Source organism: Heliangelus exortis, chromosome 13 (genome assembly GCF_036169615.1).
Source record: "Heliangelus exortis chromosome 13, bHelExo1.hap1, whole genome shotgun sequence".
NCBI classification, from domain to species: Eukaryota; Metazoa; Chordata; class Aves; order Apodiformes; family Trochilidae; genus Heliangelus; species Heliangelus exortis.
Genome location: NC_092434.1, coordinates 18,448,559 through 18,474,429, shown reverse-complemented (window position 1 = coordinate 18,474,429; position 25,871 = coordinate 18,448,559). Strand labels below are relative to the sequence as shown.

The window sequence follows — 25,871 nt, the reverse complement described above, 5'->3', positions numbered from 1 at the left end:
GCACAGCTCCTGATGCACACTGCAACAAGGCCTTGGGAATTCTGACCTGGGGCTCCCCAGATGCTGCCCACCCCAAAGGGATAAAGCAGGGGGGTTCTGAAGATCACATCACACCTCCCCAGCAGTCACAGCACTGAGAGCTCCACTGAAATCCAGCTCTCTGTTGATGTCAACTTTTATCTGAAAGCCTCAAGTAACAGCAGAGCCACTACAAAGGACTTTTTTTTTTTTTTTTAATGGGAGCAACAACCAGTGCTGATTACAACTTCTGCTGACAGCCAAAGTGCTGTCTCTAAAAGTCCCTAAATTGCCAGCCAGCTCCCAGCTGCACTGACACTACCTGGACTGTCCCTTCCCTGTGCTACAGCCAGAGGTACAAGCTGGGCTGGCAGTAAAGCCCAAACCCCCCAGCCCTGAGCACTCCCATCCCTGCTCTGCTCTGGAAATTCTCTTCTCCCATGGCACAAACCCAACACAACCTCCTGGGGGACCCCAACCTGACCCAGGCTCCAGCCTACCTGTACCACACATTTCTGGGGCAGAAAGAGGTGCAGAACCTTCACCAGGAGCAGCCCCTCTCCAAAGGAGTCAGGGACCAGAAGAGAGGACATGGAAAGCACGGGACAGCTGCACCCCAACAGAGAACCACTCCTCAGAACCAACACTGATGCCTGGGAACTCAGCAGCCAGGGGAAATAATTTCTCTGGTTCATCTTGCACAGCCAGGGCTGCTGCTTTGAAATACTGATGCACAGTTTTGTTCAGATGTGGCCAAGCATTTGCCCAAATATCCCAGGTTGAAGCACGGAAGCTCAGCTTTGGGTCTGGCTCTTCCATTCAAGCCCAAATTCTGTGTGCCCAGAACTAATCTGATTAAAAAAGAAAAGAAAGAAAAAAAAAAAACAACACTTCCCTAAAAACCTGACCCAATGGCTTTAGTGGGTCTGAGGGGGAAAAAGGCAGTAACTTTGACTTTATACAATCCTAATTTTCACATAAATAGCCAAAAATAAACCACGATATTAAGTTTCACCCAAATTTAGAAGGTTATTCACCCCAGTCTTTGGGTTCAGGAGCTGGTTTTGTTACTCTCCAGCTCTGACCACACCTGACAGACAGTGCCAGGTCTGGGCTCACTTGAGACCCTGATCCCCCCACCCTGCTGCCACTCCTCAGCCCGTGTCCCCCAGCATGGGACAGATAAGTGCCCAGCTCACCCAGTATCAGCTTGGAGCAGGCTCCTGGTTTACAACAAGTCCCACCTAGGCTGTACCCAGCTGTGTGGCAGATAAGCTCCTCAGGGCAGGCACACCTCAGCAGCAGGGCACAGGGGGACAGAGGCTTTGGCAGCCAGGAGCGTAAAAAAATATTGCACGTGCTGCCAGGTCAGAATATCTCAGCATTTCTTCTTTTGTCATAAAAGCCAAACCTCTCTGTCCACTGTCAAGTACAGCTACTGCACACCCCCCTTCAGCACCACCACTCCCAGACCCCAAACCTGATGGGAAACAGAAGGGAATGGTGTGGAGATCAACACAGCCTTGGGCGCTGCTTGCAATTCCTGCCAAGGTGCTGCAGCCCTGCCCAGCAGGGAGCTCCGGGGGCCCAAGGGGGGCTCCTCCAGGTCCTGACAACTTTTCCACACGTTGTAAAAGCTGGGCTGACCTGAAGTCAGGTTATTCAAATGCCCTAACAATGCAATCTCACCTGAAATAGCAGTTCTCATAACTCAGCACCTGTTTAAACCAAAACGATTTTATCCATCCTTGTACACAAATTCAGTCCCCAACCTCCCCCTCCCACACACCACACCTTTTATTCATTCTTTTAATTTAATTCTTTTATTCATTTAATTTAATATTCATTTAATTCTTTTATTCATTCTTTTAATTGTACACTGCTAAGTCTGGATGCCTCCAAAACTTCAGTCTTGAAAATCCAAACCTAGATGACCCTCCCTGCAGTGCTCAAGTGGTCTCAAGTTCTTCCTGAAGAGCCACAGCAACACTAAGAACCAACAGATCAGTTCATTCCTAATCAATTGAGGGGGATGCTGTTAATCACTGAGATACAGAGAGGTGTGAAGGCTCAAAGCAGAGATCAGCCTGCTTTGGCAGGTCCCTGGGGAGCAGACAGCAATGCCCCAAACTGAGAGGGGACAAAGCAGCCTGAGAACTGCTCCAAAACCTTCCCTTGGGCAGCCTTGGTGCTGCCACCTCAACTGGGGGTTTGACCTGAAGAAGTAATTTGTCTCTGCCTTCAGCATCCTCAGAGGTTGTGTTCAGGAATTGCCTGGTCCAGAGCCACCTCACAGGGAGCTGAGCCCCAGGTGGGTCAGTTTGGTTCAGCTCTGGAGTCTGGGATCTGTTTGTGCAGATGGGATTTTCAGAGGAACTTTTCAGGAGCTGCTCTGGGTGGTGGAGAGTGTTGTGGAGCTGGGATCAGTGGTGGGTAATAAACATGTATTAACGGAATGAGATGCACATTACAACAGATGTAAGGTTTCTGGCCCTTGTAATCAGCATTTGAATTTGTGGGAGTCTCTTCCCTTTGGAAGTGGGGGGTACTTTTTAAGTGAATCTCCTAAATGTCACCACTTGCTGTTATTCTGTCTGCAGCTCTAGCTGTGCTACCCTTGTTTCTTCTAAAATAAAGAGGAAGATGCACTCCTGGATCACAGTTTGGAGCATTCCAGCTGCTGTAACTATTCTGTCCACCAGTATCCATCCCCATTTAAAAACTCAGACTGCAGAGACAGCCTCCACTTCAGGCTACCCCTGGACTCCATTTTCTTCTCAAGAGGTCACTGCCCTTTCCTTTCAGGAAAAAAACAACTTTGTCCACTGCCATGGAGACAATTTCTGTAGATGTTCCCCTCCTCTCCAGGCTGTGGATAACCATGCCATGCACACCCCAGCCCCTCATGGATCCCCAGCCACAAAGCAGACAACAAACCAAAGGTAGGAGCCACAGGGCCCAGAAATTCCCCAAGATTCTCCCTCCACCACCTTTGCTTGAATTTCCCTCATGACATCCTTCCATATTGCCCAACATTAGCCCACAGCTTCCCAGAACAGAACCCCAGACTGGTTTGGGCTGGAAGGGACCTTAAAACTCATCTGGTACCAACCCCTGGCACAGGCAGGGACACTTCCCACCAGACCAGGCTGCTCCAAGCCCCATCCAGCCTGGTCTTGAACACTTCCAAGGAAAGGACAGACAGCCACAAAATGCTCTGAATAGTTAATGGCCCTTCTGAGCTCAGCAGCTCCACAGACCCTCAGTCCCTCAATCATTTGGCCTATAAGGTACCAACCAGGTAAGAGCAAACCAAGCAGATGCTGTCACTGACATCCCTATTCAATGTTTTACCATGTGACTGAATTAAACGAAGCTTAATGAAAAAACAAATCAAGTATCATCTGACTCATCACTAAAATAAAAGGGATCCAGCTGTCATCTCCAAACAACTTGAGAAAAGGCAGACACAGAAACTACAGAGATGCAGTCACCCCATCTTCAGCCCAGGCTGCTGCAGCAAGAGGCTCCTCCAGACAAGGTCTCAGTGATCATGGATAACTGAAAGGGAGGACACATTCTGACTTTAATTAAGGTTTTCAGTGCACGTCTTGGGCAAGAGCAATATTTGGGTTTATCAAAAATAATCCCAGGCCCTTGTTACCCACACGTTTCACTGAGGAGTTGTTTCCACCTGCACCACCAGTGGGATCAACTGAGCCACAGCAAGATCCAATTTAATAACAGCCCCCAAATCAAGCAGGGGCCCCCACCCAGTATTATTATTAACCCAATTACATGATCCAGTTCAGGTGCAGTTCCACAAACTGGTTTGCTGGGATAAATGAGAGGGCACCAGCAGCATAAGGAAGTTTGTGGATAGGAACTGGCACTGCCAACTGAAGGAGCTGTTCATGGAGCAGCTGTGGGGGAATGCAGAGCTGTTTATTATTCCTGAAAACACCACATTTTCCTTAACCTGACACGTAAAAAATAATCCCCACCCTCTATAATTTATGCAGGTAAATAAGTGATGTCCTTATGAAAGTCCTCATGGGTATCCATATGCAGAGCACATGGCAAAACCACTGGCTCAAACACACTGCACAAATAAAAGAGAATTCCTGACAAGTTGGCCAGCAAGAGGAAAGGTCTGAATGTGGAGCAGGAGGCAGAGCTGGGCTATGGACTCACTCACCATGGAATAACTCCAGCAGGACATGGCACAGGTATCACCATCACCAAGTTTTGCAGAAGTAACATCAACAGATCCAAAGTGCCCTAAACCCCACTAAATGTTGAATCAAGTCTACATTTTGGTACCACTTGGGTCAATTTGCTCAGCTAACCACTTTTATCCCAAACCTCTATCAAAGAGTACTCAAAGCTCTCAGCAGTGGAAAGTCCAGAAGAGGACCCAGCAAAGCACAAGTAGAAGATAGAAGGAAAATGGGCAGCACAGAGTAATGGTCAGGGAACAGCAAGTGCTCAGACCCCTTCCCAGACACCACCAGGCTTCCTCCAGCCAGTCTTGAATAATTTGAGTGCTCAACGCTCTCAAGTTCCTCATCAAGAGCCACAGCAACACTAGGAACAAAAGAGGGGCCAAGGGGGAGGTAAGGAGGGTCCCCGGGCCTCTGTACAGCATGAAGCCTTCCTTGGGATGCTGATGGAGGGGAGGAACACCATTTAGGTTTCTCCAGGATGCTCCAAGGCTCAGAGGCATCTGATCCAGAGGCATCTACCACGGGTACCTCTGCTCCAGCCTGTCCAGGTCTGCTCCTGGAGACACAGGAGCTTGGACACTCTCAGCAGCCTGGACTGCCACTGCCTTCTTGCCTTTTTTTCACCCCTTTGCCTTTCTAATGTGCCAACAAGCTGCAGGAAGGACAGACTGCATAGTTAAAGTTACAACTGAACTGAAGCAAAACTTTGATTTACTCTGTTTCCTCACCACAGCAAACAGAGCAGAAGAAAAGTTACACCTGAGGTGTATTGCCCAGGAGCCAGGGAAGCATGGGTGACCTGCTAAGGACAGTTCTGAAAGAGCCTGGCAGCAGGGCACATGCTGTAAGTTATGTTAAAAAAGAGCTTGATCAGCTGCATAGATAGTTAAACCAAATTAATAGAAATTTCTTCTAAAGATAGGTGTCCAAAATGCTGATTTAGGCAGGATTTGAAAGCAGACAGAATCACTACTTGTTTGTAGTGTATTTTCCCTGTACTGAACTCCACACTTCAGGCTGGGGGCTCCAGAGGACAAGGGGATGGCCCTTCCTCTCCCATCCAGCTTCTTCCCCTCACCCTTCTGCTTCAGCCTCAGAAATTGTGAAAGCCTGGCTGAGACTTTCTTGTCTGCAGCTTGGGGTAAGGGCTGCTTCCTGGGCCTGCTCTGAATTTTAATGTTTGCTTTTACTACAGGGAGTAAGAGGATGGTGCCTGTGGTGCAGGCAGTGTGTAAGGGCAGCAGGAGTTGTCACAAATCAAGACATGGCCAACAGGGACAGGGCTACAAAGAGGCAAGAAATTATTCCCAACCTCCACATGATCCAAAAGTACTGGATTTAAACTACATGGGATATTCAGCTCAGCCACCAGAAGGGGTTTCCAGCCCCAGGACAGTGTTGGAAGAAGTTGCCAGGAAGATAATGAAAGCCTGACTTAGACACCCCTGCCAGGCAGGACTGCTGCAAAACTGAATTACTTGCAGATCAGATTATTTGGGGAACTCTCATCTTTGAAAATCATTCTATTTACTACTGGGAGCAAGTCCTTTAGTACAGGCCTTTCACTTGTCAGTGGAGGCACAGAAAGTGACAACCCAAAGAAGCAACTGATAGATGGAAATGAAACTTTTTAAACACATTTCAAGTTGAAATATCACCTGGCAATCACAGAAAAACAAAAGAAAACAAAAAACCAAACACCAAACCACAGAAGTGCCTAGAGGGAACATCTGGAGGTCAATTGAGGTCAGAACCTATCTGTCAGGATAAAGCCTCTCTGGTAACCCATACCCAGCTCTGATGAGGAATAACACCTGACTTCTCATGGGAATTTTATTGTTCCACTTGCTGCCTGTTGCCTCTCCTCCTGTGCACCTCTGGGTCCCTGTTCTCCACAAGCTCTTTCAGAGAGGGAAAGGCTGTTCCTAAATCCCTTTTCTGCTGACCAAGCCCAGTTCCTGCATTTCACTCTGCTTCCTACCACCCCACATCCACCCTGTCCTTCTTCCCCAGTCCACCTCCCAAGGGAGCACATCCCAACAATCATAAAATCATAGAATGGGCTGGGTTGGAAGGGACCTCAGAGCTCATCAAGTCCAACCCTTGCTCCACTCCCCCCGTGGTTCCCAGCCCATGGCACTGAGTGCCACATCCAGGCTCTTTTGAAATATCTCCAGGGATGGAGAATCCACCCCTTCCCTGGGCAGCCCATTCCAATGCCTCATCACCCTCTCTGCAAAGAATTCTTTCCTAATATCCAACCTAAACCTCCCCTGGCAGAGCTTCAGCTCTGCCAGGGGAGGTTTAGGTTGGATATTAGGAAAAAATTCTTTAGTCCATGCCCTCTTGTCCCACTGATATCTGCCCAACCCCCCCCTGGCTCCAACCTCCTTTCAGGGAGTTGGAGAGAGTGATGAGGTCTCCCCTGAGCCTCCTCTTCTCCAGCCTCAACACCCCCAGCTCCCTCAGCCCTTCCTCACAGGACTTGTGCTGGATCCCTTCCCAGCCTCCTTGCTCTTCTCTGGACCTGCTCCAGCACCTCAAGCTCCTTCCTGAGCTGAGGGGCCCAGAACTGGACACAGGACTCAAGCTGTGGCCTCCCCAGGGCTGAGCACAGGGGCAAAGGACAGAACCCAGGATCTGTTTCCTCCTAAGGAAGAGACAGGCAGGCAGATTCCTCACTACCCTCGTTCCCCTGCTTCCATCTCCTCTAAGAACACACAAGATAAGCTGAGATGAAATCCAGTCCTGGCTCCAGATGCCAACAGGACCCTATGAGCAAGGGGGGACTGAAAAGGGAAGGAAGGGATCTCCAGCCAAAGCCAGACTGGAAGGGCTGTTGATCAGCTGGGTGGGAGCAGGGAAAGTCTCAATTCCCAAGGCTCTTCCTTTATCCCCAGAAAGCAGATCCCTCTCCAGGGCCCTTTGCTGACCCAAACTGCTTCTGTTCTTGCTGAACTGAAGGCATTCCAGCCCCCAGACCCCAAGACAGAGCAGGTTTCTGCACACCAAATCCTGCTGCCTGAGTTGGCTGTGCTCTCATTTAAGCCTAGAAAAGTTCTTAGGTTTGGGAGCTTGTTCTCCCAACAGGGAGTCTGAAGCAGGCAGATAATGAGGAAGCTGAGCAGTGGCTTTGGGTCTGAAAAAATGCTCAGAGTTTCATAATAAACAATGGCAAGAAAGCTGGCACTGCCCTTCCCACAGGTCCCTGGCACAGCAGGGCAGGTCAGTCATTAACCAGAGGGTGTTTAAAGGCTCTAAAAGCCATTGGACAGGTGCTGTCTGGGGTGTTTCAGAACCTGAAGCAGGGTGAGCCTCAGGGGATGGTTTCACAACATTTGGGGCTGAACACAGACCTCTGAGAACCCTCCCTCCTTCCCTCTGCCTGGCTCCATGCTCCTGCTAGGTTCTCCTGGAAGAGCTGGAAGCTTCTCTCTCAGGTCTGGGAGCAATGCAGAGGCCACATGCAGGGCAGGATGCACTCCAGTGTGCACATCCCAGCCTCACCAGCCCTAAAAACACTCATTTTCTCCTTTTTATGAAGGTCGGGTGAAACCTGGAGGGAATCACCAATGCATCTGCAGCTGGGATCAGAAAAACTCAGTGGCTTGAGAGCTAATTGGCAATAATAATAAAAAAAATAAAGATAAATAAAAAATAATAAAGAACAGTAATAATTTAAATAAGACAAGAAGATTGCTCTGAAGGAACCCATTGTCACCATCCCAGGCCCCTGCCTGGCAGGAGGTGACAAGTGCCAGAGCCAGGGGCTTGCAGAGGGGGAGCAGAGGGACTGCAGGGGATGGAAGGGTTGGGATTCTCCCCTCGGATGGCAGTGAGTTAGATCAGTTCAGCTCTGACATGGAATTGCATCCCCAGAGTTCAAAATGCTGAGCACACATGAAAAAAAAAGCATCTGGGAAAAGAAGAGAGCAGACATCTCAACAGAAGCCACCAGTTTACAGCAAAACTTTTATTAAGAATGTGCTCTTTAAAAAAAAAAAAAAATTTAAAAATCAAGATATGTCATAAAAGTTGGCACATCAATAAAATCCCACAATAATTTCAGACCTGGTCAAAGCCAAGCCCAGAGAAGCCCTGAGTCAGGCCTGGCCCAGGCACTCTCCTTTCCAAGGCAGGCTCAGCTCCCAACACACTTTAAGGAAATGCTCAGGTTGCTCCAAACATACTTCCAGCTTCCAGAAAAAGCTCAGCACTACCCCCCTCCAGCACCCTGCTGGGCTGAAGCCAAAATAAATCTGGCATCAAGCACAAATGCCCTGACCTGGGACTGGGTATGGGCAAAGTATTTATGCTCTGGGGGGAGAAGGCATCCAGGGCAGAGCCCAACAGCCCCAACCCAAGGTTGTTCCTTGGATGGGGGCTGGCAGGGTGCCAGGGATCCCCCCACTGGAAGTGAGAACAAGAAAGGGTCCAAAGTTGGCTCCCACCCCAGAATTTGGGTCCCAAACCACAACTTGTGGGTTGCAGTGAGCCAGCACCCCCAGAGCCCACTGATCTGTTAGAGCAGAAGTGACTTGGGCAGGGCCTGAGGGGACAAACCTGGCAGGGTTTCAGGTAACAAAAAGTTAAAAGTACACTTTGACAGGAAGCCAAGTCAAGACTCCAAGGTCTCCCACTTCTTTGGGAGCTCTCACTTACTCTGTGAATGACCTGAGAATGGCTCGGCCTGATCCACCTTGCTCACCTCAGTTACTTGAGCAATAAACTGTAAAAAACAAAAACAAAAAACCCAACCCACCAGACTCAGTCTCCAATTGCCAGGAAGATAATTCCTGAGCTGTACTACAGAGCCATGCAGCACATTTCACACAGACTGGGGGAGATCAACCTGACCCTGCCCACAGAACCCCTCCTGGCACCAGAACCTGCACGGGACCAGACCCATGGGATCCAGTTTCTGCAATTCCTGGCTCACTCAGCACTGCCTGGTGTCTCAAGTTCCCCTCGTGTTTTATTGCACTCAAGGAAAAGAATTCCACTTTCACCACTCACAACCTAGGAATAAAAGCAGTTTACAGGCATTCTGACTCCAAGTGGCAACAGAACACTGTCCATGGAGCTCTTGGGCTTTCAAGGCATTTACCAGAAGTGTTTTAACTAATTTTTAGTCTCTACAAATGAAAAAAAAAAAAAAGCTGGCTGTTCAGTTTCAGGACAGCACACGTGGCATTCAGTACATCCCAGCTCAGGTCAGTATTCAGCTCTGGTTTTGCATATACATATATATACATATAGAGATATATATACACATAGCTGTGGTAGAACCTCAGGAGAATCCCAGTTGAAGCATAATCCAGCCAGCAGCCCACAGGACAGTCCCAAACACCCTTCCAAACAACTCCTCTTCCAAGCAGCCAAGCACTCCCTGGGCAGAGGTGATGGGACAGGACTCAGGGAACAGGCAGAGTTCCCACTGGGTTGGGAGGCACAAATCCAGAGACTTCTACACCTATTGCCACCAGAACATCTGGGTCTAGACATTTCCTACCAAAGCAAACAAATATGACTTGGGAAAACTGGGAGTGTCCTGCCTTCCTCCTTCCCTGGTCCAGTTCTGATTGGATATAACCTGGGACCTTAATTCCCCTCCCATGTGTCTATGCTCTGCTTCTCCAAGGAATTATTAACAACTGCAGTGTGCAGTAAGATGCAAATTCTTTAAAACATGGGTGACACTGAAACCATTCTCCCAAAACCAGAATTATCATAGAAGTGTAGAATTCCTAAGGAGGGAAGGGACCTCCAGAAGTTACCTAGTCCAACCTCTGCTCAAAGGAGGTCTAATTAAATCAGGTTGGTCAAGGCCATGTCTCACCAGGTCCTAAATATCTCCAAAGTTGGGGGTTCCACAAGGTCTGGCAGCAGGTCTGAAATTACCAGAGAAAAACAGATGCAAGGAAGGATGTGCCTGGGTCTTGCCTCTGACAGGGGCCAAAAGAAGACTCAAGGTTGAGCAAACATCATCAAAGTGGTACCTGAAAAAGGCAAAGTCTGCCTGCAGCAGTGACCTCTGGCTGGGATTTCTGAATGGCCCCCACACTGCACCAACATTTGTCACTAAACCAACAATGCTTATTGTTTCAATGGTGAAATGTTAATTACACTTCCTATCTAATGTTATTGGTCTACAATTCCAAATTTCTCCTCTAGCAGAGCAAAAGGTCCCAAATGGTTCCTCATGCATTCTCCAGATGCCCACCCCTCTCTCCAGGAGGAGAAGGCAGCTGTTCCACTGCAAAATTCAGCAGCAGATTTACAATAAAAAGAACAAGCAGCAGAAAGCTGACTGCTCCCTGACACCATCCGAGCAGCCTGCCTGGCTTTGTCTCCCTTTCCTCACCTTGCTGAGCCTCTGTCTTCAGTCTCTGCAGAACCACAGGAACAGAACTGGAGAAATAAACACTGCAGAAATTTCTAACAGAACTACAGAATCACATTTTTCTACTAGAATTGTCAAAGATTTTGCTCAGATGCTGTAGCATTTTAATTTGGAAGTTAAAAGGGGAAAATATGTTCCACACTTTGAAGATGCTAATTACCAGTGAAGATGAAAGGAAATCATCCCTGACAGATGAATTCACAAAGGCCTTGGGGCAACCCCTAAGGAACCTCTTCTTTTTGTTACAACATTCACAAAACATTCACAAAATAGCACAAAACATCCTTCTTTGGAGATCCCAAGATGTGTTTGTAAGGGATGACCACACATTTCACCTTCAAAACAACTCCACCAGCAATAAACCACCCTCAAGACAAAAAAAAAAAAAAAAAAAAAAAAAAAAAAATCCCACCCCTGGGAACCAGCTGTAACTCATTCAGCACTTGAAGAACATTTTCTTTCTCCCAACCACACAAAACTTCTATTTCCTAATCCAGCTGGAAGAATTCCTGCTCAGAAGTCACTATGTTGGTTCAAATCTAGAAGTTAACAACAGAGTTCAAATTTAGAAGTCAACAATATCCAATGTATTAACTAAAAAGTATAAAATAAGATGCTGATTATTTCTGGTTTTTTTTTAAAAGAAGCTTCACAACCGACTCAGAGGCTAAGCTAAAAACAACATTTCAAGCAAAGCAAGCCACAATATTAACTGGATGTATGACTGTCACATTTTTCTAGTTTTTCCCAGTGAAGAGAGAAGAACAGAGGAGACAAGGATGGGCTGATTTTCCTGTCAGGTTTGGATTCTTTCAGGTACATTTGTCAAGTGGGATATAAAGATTTATATTATTATTTTGCTACTTATTTTTCAGATGTGAAGAACTTGCATGTCTGCAAGCTCAGCATCTTCCCCATCACTCATTAGTCTAATATTAATTTCTATTATTTGCAAAATCCTCCTAGCCCAGTTACCAACACCAGTAACTTAGCTCAGGGTAACACTCCAGAGTTTGGAACCCCAGAGGTCAGACACTCAGGCATGATGACATTTTCTAAACAGAAACACATACACTAATTTATATATAGAAATCAAAATCTTTATTTCAAATTAAAGCTAAACCAAATCTTATCAGTGACTTACCTGGAAGCCTGTTCATGTTGACCCCTTGAGCTGAAAGTCCTATTCCCATGTACCTTCAAAAAAAACCCAAACAAAACAGCAGTCAGACATGGAATGGCCAAGCCACAAGATTCCCTCCAGCAGAAATAAAGAAAAACAAACAAAAAAACCCCACAACCCAACCAAGCCACAAATTATTTAAGGTAAGAATGCTGACATCACTACAGATTTTCCAGCCCTTTTTTAGTATTTTCTTGAACCCAAGATCAAAAGTCCATCTGTTTTAGTGACTGGCAGCTTTCTGGGATGCAGCTCCTCACTGGGGGTAGGCAAAGGACTGGAAAACAATCATGAATTAAGTGTGGTGTGTTTTTTTCACATTATCAGGAAAAAATCTATTGATACAGGTGATTAACAAGAGAGTAAAACACTAGGTAAGGGCAGAGATAGAATATGAGAACAAACATCCATCTGGCCCCCTGAGATGTCAGCAGGATGGTGGGAGGTGGGTACCTGGGCCAGAGCAAACAGTTGTACTTCTGCCTGACACCCATTCTGCAGAGTTTTAGAAGCAAAAGGTGCTCTGTCTGTACTTCCCAGCCCAGCAGGTTTTCCTCCATCGAGCTGGATGCTTTCTGAACCTCTGTGAGCAGGCACCTCCAGCTCCCCCATCCTCTTTCTGCCCCAGGTGCCTTGGCTGTACTCGTGGTTTTGGAACTTGAAGCAAGGAGGAGCATTTCCCTGTTAACTTCCCCCAGGATTTTCAAGCCCTCGTGGACACCCACTCCCCAGTGGTCTCTCCCAAGGCTGGGAACTGGCAGTGGGCTCAGTTGGTCCTCACGAGGCAGTCAATCTGTGCCTCTAAATCCTTCCAGTTCTGCCCCTGCCTTGAGCACCAGGGGAAGCCAGAACTGCTCCATTCACAACACAAACCCGTGGGGATGATCACAGACATCAGCTCAGTGATGTTCCCCCTTTTGCCTTCTGTTTCTCCCCTCCTGCTCTTTATTATTCCATTTATTTTTTGATTTTTCCCTGGATCTGTGACATGAGGAACTTGTACCTGCACAGGCAGAGGCAGCTGGGAGGCAATTCCCATGCCAAGTTTGGATTGTTTGTTCCCACCCCACCACAACTGTTTTACATCCAGCCAGCCTCAGCTGCATCTTTCACCTTCTTGGCCAGGCATCAGCATCCTTCCTGTCCATCACCCACATCCTGGGTGGATGCAGTACCATCCTACAGCTCTTGATTTTACACCTTTCATCAGCAAAAAAGCCTTACATTCATTTCACTATCAAATAATTTATTAATGTAGTGAATATCAGAGGTTTGGGACATATCCCTGCAGCAACCCCCCAGTGACCACCTCAGCTGCAGGAGGCAGGGGCCCTGCCAGGTGTTGGGAACATCCTAACCCACCATCCAACCACACAAACTCCCTCACTTGACCTTCCTCAGGAATTCTGGAGACTGGATGTGGCTTTTGCAAACCCAGGCAGCCCCATCCTTGCCCACACCTCCATCCAGCAGGACTGCAAGGCACAGCCTTCACACAGGCTCCTCTTCCTCACTGCAACACCTATGCACCTACCACATTTTATTCCATTTCTGTTAATTTGCATGGTCTGGAATTCTTTCAATACCTCCTGGAGCCACAGAAGCAGCTGCCCTGCTCAGTTTGGCTTTAACAAGCTTCCACAGTTTTAGGTTACTGTGCTTCAAAATTAACATTCCTGGATAAATGCAGAGGCTGCAGCCAGCACCCTGCTATTCCTTCACAGCACCATTAATCCCATCCCAAAATAGTTCAGAATTGGATCCCACAGTCGGGTCTCCTGCAGCAACTTTGTTCTCCTTGACTTCTCTGTGTCTCAGTCACCAGTGCCACCCCAGGGAAGCAGGATGGGAATGGAAATAACTGATTTTTAGTTTTACTGATTACACAGGAATTGTGATTCCCAGAGCTCTATGACATATCCAACTTGAATTTATAATCTCTTTAATAAAAAACATCACATCTGCACAATTGTGGCCAACTCTGTCTTTCTTGTACATCTTGGTATTGTAGCTTTGCAGATGTTAAATACTTGGAAGCAGTGCCTTGCAGGAAGCCAGTCCTTTCTTTAGAAAACCCCCACACACTGTATTCCAGAAGTATCCTGGGTTCCAGAGGATCCAAACCTCTGCTTCACAGACCAGCTCCTCAGCAACATCCCAGACCTGTTCCTCCTCACCTCTTCCTGACCCCGGGCAAAGCAGGGGCTGGTGCAGAGGCAGTTGGATTCCTGGCTTTGGATTCTCCTATGGATAATTACAAGTTTTATATCCAAACCTTTGCTGCTCTCTCCGAGGCCTTCAGCCCCAGAAAGACCACAGAGACCATGGGAGAGCATCTGTGTGCCTGGTGTCCCCCAGCCTTGTCATCCTGCCATTCTCTTGGGGTCCCAAACCACACTGCCCAGCACTGGACCCAAACCACTGGGGATGGTCATGGAGGATGAGGAGATGGGGAACCTTCTGCTGGGCTGCTGAGTTCCCCAAACCCAGCTCAGACTGGGGCTGCTGGGGCTTTGAGGTCCCTGCTGACACACAGGACAGCCACAACCAAGGAAAGGAAGGGCCTTCTACTTTGTTATGTAAAAGGAAATTATGTAGGCAGCAGGGCAGTGTTAGCATGTGATAAATGGAGTAGTAAGGAAACCACTGAACTGGGAAGAATACCCCAAAGAGACCTTTGCAGCAGCAGATCTGACCCTCCTGATGGCACTGAGGGCAAACAAGTTTATCTCAGAAACTCCTCCAGTCCCAGAGGACAGATGCCAGGACATTTGGCTGGATTTCCTATTTCTCATTTAGAAGGATAAAAAGAGATTTGTGAGGGTTTCCAAAATATCTAGGATATATAATATGATGTAGCCAATCTGCCATTTCTGCAGAAATGCTAAAAGCCTACAAAAAAAGGAAAGCTTGAGGTGCTCTGCTTGCTGGGACAGGGCAGTGGGACACAGCAGGGACACACTGGATGCAGGAATTCAACCCCCTGAGGGTATTTTGCAGCTGAAATGACCTTTTCCTGCAGCCAGCAGCACTCAGCTTTCAGATCTGCCTGCCCCCAGCCTGGAGATAACCCTCCAGGGGGAAGGACCCCAAGGACATCCATCAGCTTCCCCCCAGATCCAGCACAAATAGGGATGGTTTGGGCAGCACTAAGGGAGGAGAGGCAAAGGCTGCCAAAGTACAACCAAAGGCATCCCAAAGGTTCCTGCTGCCAGGCAGGATGGAACAAAAGGCTGGAATGGGGAGGGATCATAGAATCCTAGAATCCTAGGGGTTGGAAGGGACCTGGAAAGATCATCTAGTCCAACCCCCCCTGCCAGAGCAGGGCCCCCTAGAGTACATCCCCTAGGAACGTGTCCAGGTGGGTTTTGAATGTCTCCAGTGAAGGAGACTCCACAACCCCCCTGGGCAGCCTGTTCCAGGGCTCCGTCACCCTTACAGTAAAAAAATGTTTTCTGATATTCAACTTGAACCTCCTATGCTCCAATTTACACCCATTACCCCTTGTCCTATCACTGGTCACCACTGAGAAAAGCCTAACTCCATCTCCCTGACACTCACCCCTTACATATTTGAAAACATTGATGAGGTCACCCCTCAGTCTCCTTTTCTCCAAACTAAAGAGACCCAGCTCCCTCAGCCTTTCCTCATAAGGGAGATGTTCCACTCCCTTAATCATCTCAGTAGCTCTGTGCTGGACTCTTTCAAGCACTTCCCTGTCCTTCTTGAACTGAGGGGCCCAGAACTGGACACAATACTCCAGGTGTGGCCTCACCAATGCAGAATAGAGGGGGAGGAGAACCTCTCTTGACCTACTAACCACACCCTTTCTAATGCACCCCAGGATGCCATTGGCCTTCTTGGCCACAAGGGCACATTGCTGGCTCATGGGCATCTTCTTGTCTACCAGGACCCCCAGGTCTCTTTCACCTCCACTGCTCTCCAGCAGCTCAGCCCCCAACCTATACTGGGACATCGTGTTGTTCTTCCCCAAATGCAAAACTCTACACTTCCCCTTGTTGAATTTCATCATGTTCCTCCCTGCCCAACTCTCCAGCCTGTCTAAGTCTCTCTGAATGGCAGCACAGCCTTCTGGTGTGTCAGCCACTCCTCCCAGCTCAGTGTCATCAGCAAACTTGCTGAGGGTACATTCTATACCCTCATCCAAGTCGTTGATGAAGATATTGAACAACACCGGTCCCAGTACCGACCCCTGAGGGACTCCACTGGTCACACACCTCCAACCAGATTCTGCCCCATTGACTACAACTCTAATGGAGCCCTGCAGAGTCTGCAGTGGGTCCTGAAGCAGAAAGCTCAATGGTAACAACCAACAGTGCTTCTAAAGGTCCCTGAACAGGGCAGGGACAAGGCAGACTTCTGGGCATTCATCCCAAAACCTAAAGCTGCAGAGGACTCTAAGGATGAAAGAACCTACTCTCCAGGCTGTCTGCTTCTAATAACAAACAGCAAAAACCTGTTCCATCTGAGAAGGAATGGCAGAGCTGCCAGCACCTTTCTTACCCTGAGCCCAGAGGGAAGAGGATGCTCCCCTTGGCCCAGGACCCCTTTAGACCCAGCTGAGCAGAGGGGCAGAGCCCAGCAGGCATTCTGCTCACCTCCTGCACCTCACAGAAACCCACCCTGCTCAACACCCACACCCAGCAGCTCTCCTGCACCCAACAACTGCCAGGAAAGGGCATGGGAAGATTTGTAGAGCCACATATAAGGAAATGAGCAAAACATCTGTGTTCCAGCAGTGGTCAGGTCCTTCATCAGAAGTCCTGAAAGAAATGATCTTGGTACAGAAGCAAAGTCAGCTGGTGGGCTGGTAACTGATTTAAATTGTAAGAGAAGCAAAGTGCCTCCAGGAAGCCAGAGATGAGGGAAAAATGTCACATTACAGGCTCAGAACAAATACCTGTGACCTGAAAAGGAGACTCAGGAAAGGCAATAAAAGGAAAGGGGGAAAGAAAGGAGAGGGGTGGAAAGACCAACCTGACTCAGCAGGACGGGAAACAGAACTGCTCCCATCACCCACATCTTGGGGGGATGCAGCCAGCAGGAATCTGACCCCCTGAGGATCTGCTCAGTTTGGGGAAGAGAACACACTGGAGTGAGCACAACAACAGCCACAGGACAGGCAGGGGGTTCAAGTCATGATAGACAAGGAGAGGCTGAGGGAAATGTTGTTCAGTCTTAAGAACAGAGGATGAAGGGAGGATCAAAGTTGTAACCAAGCAAATCCCACTGAGACATTACTAAAACTACTTCAGCCATGTGTCAGTGCACACTGGAGCCCAGAAAAGTGACTGAATCAGCACCCTTAGAGACAGACAAAAACTTGACTGCACATTGTCCTGAGGACCCTGCTGGACCTTTGGGCTTGGGGATGAACCAGCAGAGACCTTTGCCAAGCTGAACTACTCAGCAGTGCCTGGACTCAGGACAGGTCCAACCACAGGCAGCAGACTCCTGGCCAAGCAGTGCCCAAAGCAGGGTGCTGTGCCCAAAGCAGGGTGCTGACACCTTCCTGAGCCACACACAGCCACCTCTGCTCATCCCAGCTGAACCCACCTCCCTGCCTGCTCCCCCAGGTGAACCAGGAAAGGCTGGTTCTGAGCTAAAGAACAGCCCTGACCTCCCAGATAAAACAGACCTGGCACCTGGCCACAAGGAAAAGCAACAAGGAAGGTTCTGCTCTGATGAGAAGAACTTGGGGACACAAGAGAGAGCCCTAAGAGATCTCATTGCTTTGGACATCTTAAAAAAAACAATCAACCAACCCAAAACCTCTTTTCTCCCATGTAATCAACATCCCATGTAACATGGGATGTAACAGCACACACCACAGTTAATGACTCAGCTGTTTCATTCTTTAGAACTCTGGAATGAAGATCAGGTAATCTCCAATGATTCCTTCCTGTGATTTATGGATAAATAACAGAGTTGGATTAACTCTTCAATCAGAGCCAGACACTCATCTAAAACCAAAGACCTGCATTTGTCTGTTTTATTGGCAAATGACATTATTGTCACATTAACTCTTCTTCAGCTTGAGCCAGCTCCTCCTCCAACAGCAACCACCGGCCCTGGGGATCCTCTAAACACTGCTACTTTTTCAGAGCCCTTCATAAGAAGTTCTACTGAATCATCTCTTGGCTTTACAGACTCTCCAGATTCCAGCTCTGATGTTTGGAGAGGGAAAAACACTCCTTTGACATTTCAGACTTTGAGCCAGATGGCCCTCAACTCAGTTTGGGCAACCTTAACTGGTTTCTTTAAACTTAAAAGTTGTTCTTTCCCTTTCAGATAATCAAATTCCAGTTTTTGGAGGGTGTATCCCTATCCTCTCTCACCTTTTGTCTTTTTATGTCAGCTGTGAAGCCATTCTGAGTCTCTCCAGTAGCTGATTCACATTTACACTGAATCTCCAGTATGATTTGTGTCTCCTTGAACAGTCTCCATACCACTGAAAGCACTCTACCCCTAAGACTTTTTATTAACTTTATTAACTTTTTATTAACTCTTTTTAAACCAGCTTCTTCAATTTATATAGGTTTGTTTCCTGTATTTTTTTTTAATAACCACTGAAATGGCAGCTCCTGTACAGTGCTTCTCAAAGAATGGTCGATGCTGCAGAGCAACTTTTAAACACACATTTTTGGGAAACATTCTCTGCACTGCTCAGAGCATGAGTCAGAAGTTACATCCTTTCTCATGAGGTTCTCAAGTGGCCTCTCCAAAGCAGTCATTCGTGGCATCTAAAAATTTAGCCTCACGTGGCTGTGTGACATACAGACACCTACAAAGAATAAATGGAATTTTACAGATACGTTTCTAGACTTCCAGACACAAGCAGAAGATTTGTCCCTCTCTCTGTATGGAGAGCTCCAGCTCCTCCTCACCACCCTCTTGGTTCACTGGCAGGTAAAATATTAACATTTCAAATCTCTTATTGCTGCTGAGCCTTCTCTCTCTGCTGCTGGAGTCTTCTCTGCTGGATGGGGGGGTCAGTGTTTGATGCCTTCCCAGCTTCCTGTGCCAGCACCTGGGATCCCAGGGCAGAGCCAGAACCCCACTCCAGAGCCAGCACCTCTGCCAACTGCTGGAGCCTCAGGGACCCAAACTGAAGCAGAAAAAGGCACCATAAAGCCTGGAGCAATCATTCCATAGTGCTTGGTGCTGATCCTGGCAGGCCAGAAGAGCACTCAGTGACTCTGCAGCCATCCCCACCACCTTCACCTTCCCACCAGCGAGGCCAATCCTGGATGTCCTGGCCCCTGCCCAGTTGTGTTCATGAGCTGGAGATGCCCCTGGGCACAGGGAATGCTCCTTACTCCCTGAGCCTTCTGCCTGAGCCCAAGGTGAAGCATGACAGAGCTGGGGCCTCTCTGTCCCCTCCAGTGAAGCTTTGTCCTGGGATGGGTTCAGCTTCCTCAGCATCCCACAGCACAGGAACCCCAGGACTGCTCCATGGAACCCCAGGACTGCTCCATCCCTCCTACCTGCTGGAGCCTGCTGGCCTCTTCCTCTGCTGCTGCTGACTTGAGCACCCCCAGAATTTAACCAGGAACCCCACAACCCCCCTGGCTGCACAGCTTCAGCTGCATTTCCATGGCTTCCTCATCCCTACCCCTTCCCGGCTCATGGCATCACCACCATAAGGGTCAACACTGGGACAAACTGGTGGAAATCCCACAAAACACCACAATTGTTGAACTCAGACACAAGAGGTCATCTCCCACTTCAGCTTATTCTGCTTAACTTTAGTAATTTCCATGCAGATTCAGCCTCCCTCCTTCCTGTCCTGCAGCAGATCCCACACACATGACCCAGGGCAGAGAAAGCAGACAACTGCATCTTCCCATTTTCAGACTACACAGCTTTAAGTCAGGGCTAAAAGCTCTCACTTTTATATGAAGCAAATACTACAAAGCCAGAAATTCTAAATTTAAGACTACACTTGAATCCAGATGCACAACACCATGGAAATGAGTCACCAGAAAAAAAAATAAAAAAACCAGAATATGACCATAGGACTTCCTGGTTCACAGAAATTTGCTCTTCAGCTTACACCCCTTTTAAAGCTTAAGACAAACTTTAAAAATAAGATCATAAGGACTGTAGAACTGCCCCATACTTGACTGCTGGTCAGTGTTGTAGATAAGCTCCTTTGCTTATCCTCTCTATTATCAATTAAGTTATCAGAAGAGATGGGTGAAATGAGCTGACCTGCAAAGCCTCAGGTTAAAAAATTGCTTTATTCTCTTGAAAACTGAGAAGAATAAAAATAAAATTGTTTTTAATTCCCCCAACACCCAGAGCAGCAGCTGCCTTCTGAGCTTCCTGGTGCAGAACTGCTTCTCACTTCCCTGATTCCAGAGATCCAGAGTTTTGTGTATACAACTTTAAAAGTAGTTAAAGACTATTCGTGGGCATCATCAGGCACAACCCACTGCTTGTTTCTCTAAATGAATAAACTGTAATATTTTATATCATCCAGCATAAATCTCTCCAGAGGCTGCCTGCCCCAACCCTGGCTCTGGAGGCTTCAGTTGAGGACACATTCCATATCCATCACCTGGAGTCCCTTTCCTGAGGGATTCATAGAGCCTCTTAGAAAGGGATGCAGAGGAATTTTAACACTGACTTTCAAAAAGGGGGAGAAAAAAAATAGGGTTTTGGATAATGATACATTCAAAGCTATCAGATGCAAGATATGAGCTGCAGCCAGGCAAAGATGACTCCTAAAACCACCTCAGAACACTGAACACTTGGAACTGCCTCACAGAGCCCAGCAGAAGCTGCAGAAGTGCTGCATCAGTAGCTCAATCCCAAACAGAGCAGACAGACAAAAATAAAGGCAGAGACACATGCTGGGGATTGTCAGAAACCTTTGTTCCCACCCACCAGCAGCCAGTTACCATAGCACCAATTTTTTCCAGCCCTCTCCTGCACCTCAGCCCTGCCCAGTCAATCCCAATTGCTTTTGAAAATGTGACCAGTCCCAATCAGGTGCCTTTACCCCACTTCCAGCACCACCCCTGCCTCTCTTCCCCCCATCCTGGCTCTGCTTGGCCCCAGCAGATGGCTGGAGGAGTTCTGCAGCAGGCAGGAGGTGCTGGCACCACACACCCCTCTGCAGAGCAGAACCACCAGGACTGCCCATGTTTTACCCTCTAGGATTCACAGCACCAGGAATTAAGTTCCAGGAGCCAAAGCTTTTTGGTTCCCTCCCCCAGATCCCAAGTCCTCCAGCAGTTTGCTGCTCCAGCACTGGGGTCTTGCCATGGGGCAGCATTCACCTCTGGCTCCCAGGAGAACCTGCCTGGTGGACTGTGCACTGCAGGTATTTTCCATGCTGCAACTTATATTTAGTGTTGTTTTTTGTTTGCTTGCTTGGGGATCCTTCGTTTGTTTGGGGTTTTTTAAGATATATTATTGTATGCTCCTGCCAATAAAAGGCTTTCCCTGGAAAACAGATGGAAAGAGCCAAACAGATTATTCCACTTCTTAATCAAAATGTAACTCTTAAACATACAAAGGGTCTCAGATGCAGTCACTCAGCCTGGAAGCATTATCTTGTCATTAGGCAGAAACTACCCAAAAAGCTCAAAAAGAAGCTGTGTGACAGGAATGACAGCATTTGATTAACCTAAGTGCACAGCCAGGGGTCTTGCAAAGAGGCTGCTCTAAGGGTTCCATGAATCATAGAATCATAGAATCCTAGAATCCTAGGGGTTGGAAGGGACCTGGAAAGATCATCTAGTCCAACCCCCCCTGCCAGAGCAGGGCCCCCTAGAGTACATCCCCTAGGAACGTGTCCAGGTGGGTTTTGAATGTCTCCAGTGAAGGAGACTCCACAACCCCCCTGGGCAGCCTGTTCCAGGGCTCCGTCACCCTTACAGGAAAAAAATTTTTTCTGATATTCAACTTGAACCTCCTATGCTCCAATTTACACCCATTACCCCTTGTCCTATCACTGGTCACCACTGAGAAAAGCCTAACTCCATCTCCCTGACACTCACCCCTTACATATTTGAAAACATTGATGAGGTCACCCCTCAGTCTCCTTTTCTCCAAACTAAAGAGACCCAGCTCCCTCAGCCTTTCCTCATAAGGGAGATGTTCCACTCCCTTAATCATCTCAGTAGCTCTGCGCTGGACTCTTTCAAGCACTTCCCTGTCCTTCTTGAACTGAGGGGCTGCATTGGGGCTGTCCCTAGAAAGGGAATCCACCCAGGTGACCAGCAAGCACTTCTTGGAGTCAAAAGATGTCCCTTCATTAAAAGAACATGATACTCAGAAGGCCTGCCAAAAAGTCAAGGTAAGGAAAGGTTATTTTGGGTAGTCTAAAGCTACTTTGTGTTGAGCAACCACAAAAATCCCCACGAACCCAACAGAAAAACTTCAGAACAGACCAAGCCTTTGACAAGCTGCTCACACTGAAATTCCAGCACTTGCACCTCTTTGGCTTCTCCAGTGCAGGAACAAAGAACCCATCGGGTGGAAAAGAGGAGAAGACAGCAGCAGAACTCATGTATAACCCTGCTTTATGTTCTTCAGTTTAAGGAACCCTAGGAGCAACAAACATCACCCTCTGAGTGCCTGCAAAGCCCCCAGCACTGGGGAGGCTCTGCTACCTGCAAAGTAAATCCAGGTGCAGCACAGAGAGGCACCACAGGTCCATGGTCTGAGCTGGATCAGGGCAGGAAACTTCCACGGAAGAAGAAGGAGGCATTTCTTATCCAAAAAGCTAAGATTCTCTCCAGGAAACTTAACAAGAGTACACTCCTCTCAGATGTGAGTTCTGGCAACCAACAGAGCAGGTTTCTCAAGGCTCTGCTGTGAAAGGGAAGATGTTATGGTTCCCTTTTATTTCTTTCTTAACCTGTTGGGAGGTATCCAACCAGAATGGGGAAACAATCCCTGCTGCTCCTCTGCCCAGTGCCTCTGAAGTTGACCTTGAGGGCAGACAAAACCCAGCCCATCTGAAGGCTCAGGAAAGCAGGGGGTAGGAGGGCATCACAAGCCTTGAGCCCCTCTGTCCTGTGCTGGGAACACCCTGAGCCAGCAGCCTCTCCTTCAAGGATGCTTTGGTGCATGTCTGAGCTGCTCCAAAGATAAAGAGTTAAAAACAAACACTTGAAATGATTTGTTTTGTCGGGCAGGACTTTCAGCAAAGCTTCCATTCCCTGCTCAGCAGGGAACTAACAATACCAGTAACAAAAGGTAGAAATTCTTGGGACTGACATTTTATTAGGTGGCTCAGCCAAGACAAGGCATCCCAGCTGAGCTTTAAGTTAAAGCAGGGATGTTCCCCTCCTCCAGAGGAGAGTCCATGATTCAGAGGCTTACTGCATCCTGTAATTTTTTCTAATAACCACACTTATCTGCTTGGCATCCTGTCCTCCCAGCTAGCAGCCACCCCACTCTTTCAACACACAGAGTTCAGGCTAAAATAATCCAGCTCAGTGACTGAGTTAGAGATGAATAATGCCCCCCCACACTGGGGCATTTCTGTGCAGGGCTCTGAACTATCACCCCTCTCTGAGCTGACTTCAGGCCAGGTTTAAGGAGTGGGGAGGACTGATAACCTCTATCAATTCACCCCCTGAAACCACATTGTCAGAGTCCTGGTGGGGGAAGGGACACCTCGTTTTAAAGCACTGAAAAAACAAAATACTGGATCCCAACTGGCTCTGACTCTGCAGTCCAACAATAGATATTTTGGTACTGCAGAATGGAACAGAAGGAATCTCTGAAGTGGAAGTGGTTCTGGTTTATTGGTGGATATTGGGCTGTTCTGTGACAATGTTTCAGAAACAGCACTGATGGGCTCCAGGGAGAATCCCCATTGCCCAGGCAGAGATCAGTCAGTAAGGACAAATAATGCAAGCCTGAAAAGAAGTAGATAAAGGCAAGAAAATAAAATTCTTAAGAGCTCATTAAAATCAAGTACAAGCAACCTGGGGCATGGAGGAGCCCACTGCACATCAGTCCTTAGGAAGGCAGAGCAGCTCTAAAAGCCAAAGAGAAAGTGAGTGAGCAGAACAGAATGAAGAAGCAGTGCTCTCTCTCCTAATGCAGCCCATCTTCTCAGGCTGTTTATGACAAAAATGCAGAGGAAGAATAAAAAGCTACTTTTGCTGGACCAAGGTGTCAGATTCCCAGGTCCTTTCCAATTTTAGGATCATGTTGAAGCAGTATCTGAGCTGTGGGAAGGGTCAGATCTGTTCCTCTTTTGTGCTCCCTTTCAGGAAGGGAAAAGACTGATGATGTAGATTAGCAGTATAATTGGAATACTGAGAGAAAATACACACTGCAGATGCATTCTTGACTTGACCACCACTTAAGAAGTACAGGGTATAATATGAGCCTCAGCAGGCTCAGATCACCAGAGGATCTGGCCAGAATAACCTGCTGCACATCCACCACATCAGACAGGACCCCAAGCCCTGCAATATACACTGTGGTCAAACCCAACTGCACCTGAAACGAAGGGATCCCACAAACTTTGTTCTCCAGCTTCAGATTTTTCACTCCTGGCAGCTTCTTCCCTCTGACAGCTCCACCAAAGCCCACCTGAAGCACACCAGGGGAACAGGAGCAGTGCATTCCCTCTGCTGGGACCAGCACAAGGCAATACTGATATTAATTCTCTGATTAGTTGTTCTGATTGCACCCAACTGAACAAAAACCAAAAATGTGTTGAGTTTGTCCTGCTGATTAACAAACCTCAATTCCAAGTGAGCTGCTCAGAGCTGAAAATGTTGATCCTGTATATTAGGGAAGTGAAAGAGGTTTCAGTGACTGAATGGAGTTAACATGGACCCACTGCCATTGTTCCTGGCATGAACAAAGCCCAGAAAGCAATAAAGACAGGAGAGGCACAGCAAATACCTCACAGAACAGCACCTGAAAGCAAGCAAGTGATACCATGAGCACAGGTTTCACCCTGCAGCCTGATCCTGCATCCCAGCAGCTCCAGAGAGCAGCTCCAGGTCCTGTCCTCTCCACCAAATCAGAGGGGGAACAGTGTCAGCACAATCCCCAGCTGGGGAGACAACACCCTCCTGCCAGGGACCCCTTCTCTTGGGCTCTTCTCCCAGGCTCTGGTTTAGGCTTTGATCAGGAAATTGACAGGAAGAATTCCATGTGGGGAGGGGAAAAAAACAACTGCAGCATTTACACAGAACTGGGGTGGGTTTTTTTAATGTGGAAAGCAGAAAAAGTAACACCAAGTTTAGATGGATGTATTTATGAAATAAGAATCCTTTCTCTTTAAAGCAGTAACAAAGAGCCAGAGTGCCAGGAGAGCCCCATGCAGAGACTTCCATGTGCCAGGCTGGATGCAGAGAGCACCAGTACAAACCAGTTGGTAACCAAGAGGGAAGATTGGATCCCCTGGATGGAAACAGAGAACCAGCCTTGTACCACAGGTACAGTGTAAAACCCATCCCTAAACAAGCTGCTGAGAAAATGAGGCTGGTACAGTACAAAGCAGTGAACACCTCTCAGCTTCACAGGGCCAGAGCTGAAGGAAAAGAGTCCAGTTCATGGCAGATGATAATTTCCTTCCCAGTTCATCATCCCAGAGCTTCAGAGTCAAGGAAGAAAGTTATGACAGTCATGACAGACATGTCATGACAGAAAGTCATGACAGTTATGCAAGCTCTACAATTTAAATTAAACATTTTTAACACTTAAATAACATTTAAATAATTTGTTCCCATTATTCTGTGATTTGATGAACTGTAAAACTGAAGCATGTTGCTCAAGGTGATTTTGCTAGAGTTTACTTGTCCATATTCCTGTCTTTTATTCAGAAATAGCAGTGGGTGAACAAGAAAGAAGAGAAAACAAAAAAAAACCAAACCAAACCATCTGCAAATCAGATACTCCAGTCTGACACGTTGCTTTACACTGAAAAAGCTGCTCTTGGTATCACTCCCTTTTGCATGAGTCCAGCAGAATGACAGCAAATAACAGAATGATAACAGAAAATAATATATGAGATGTCAGTGGAACCTCCACT

General features: G+C 47.6%; 1 protein-coding gene across 4 annotated transcripts in view; it reads right to left on the bottom strand.

Annotated features, from left to right (window-relative positions):
• Nucleotides 1-25,871, bottom strand: part of RANBP10 (RAN binding protein 10) — a 73,794-nt gene that overhangs the window by 39,887 nt on the left and 8,036 nt on the right. For all 4 annotated transcript variants that reach the window (XR_011728548.1, XR_011728547.1, XM_071757261.1 and 1 more), the window contains exon 3: nt 11,792-11,844. Coding sequence is in view for 2 of the 4 variants with exons in the window: in XM_071757261.1 (XP_071613362.1) it covers nt 11,792-11,844 (53 nt within the window). In the remaining 2 variants the exon portion in view is untranslated. The remainder of the gene's footprint in view (nt 1-11,791; nt 11,845-25,871) is intronic.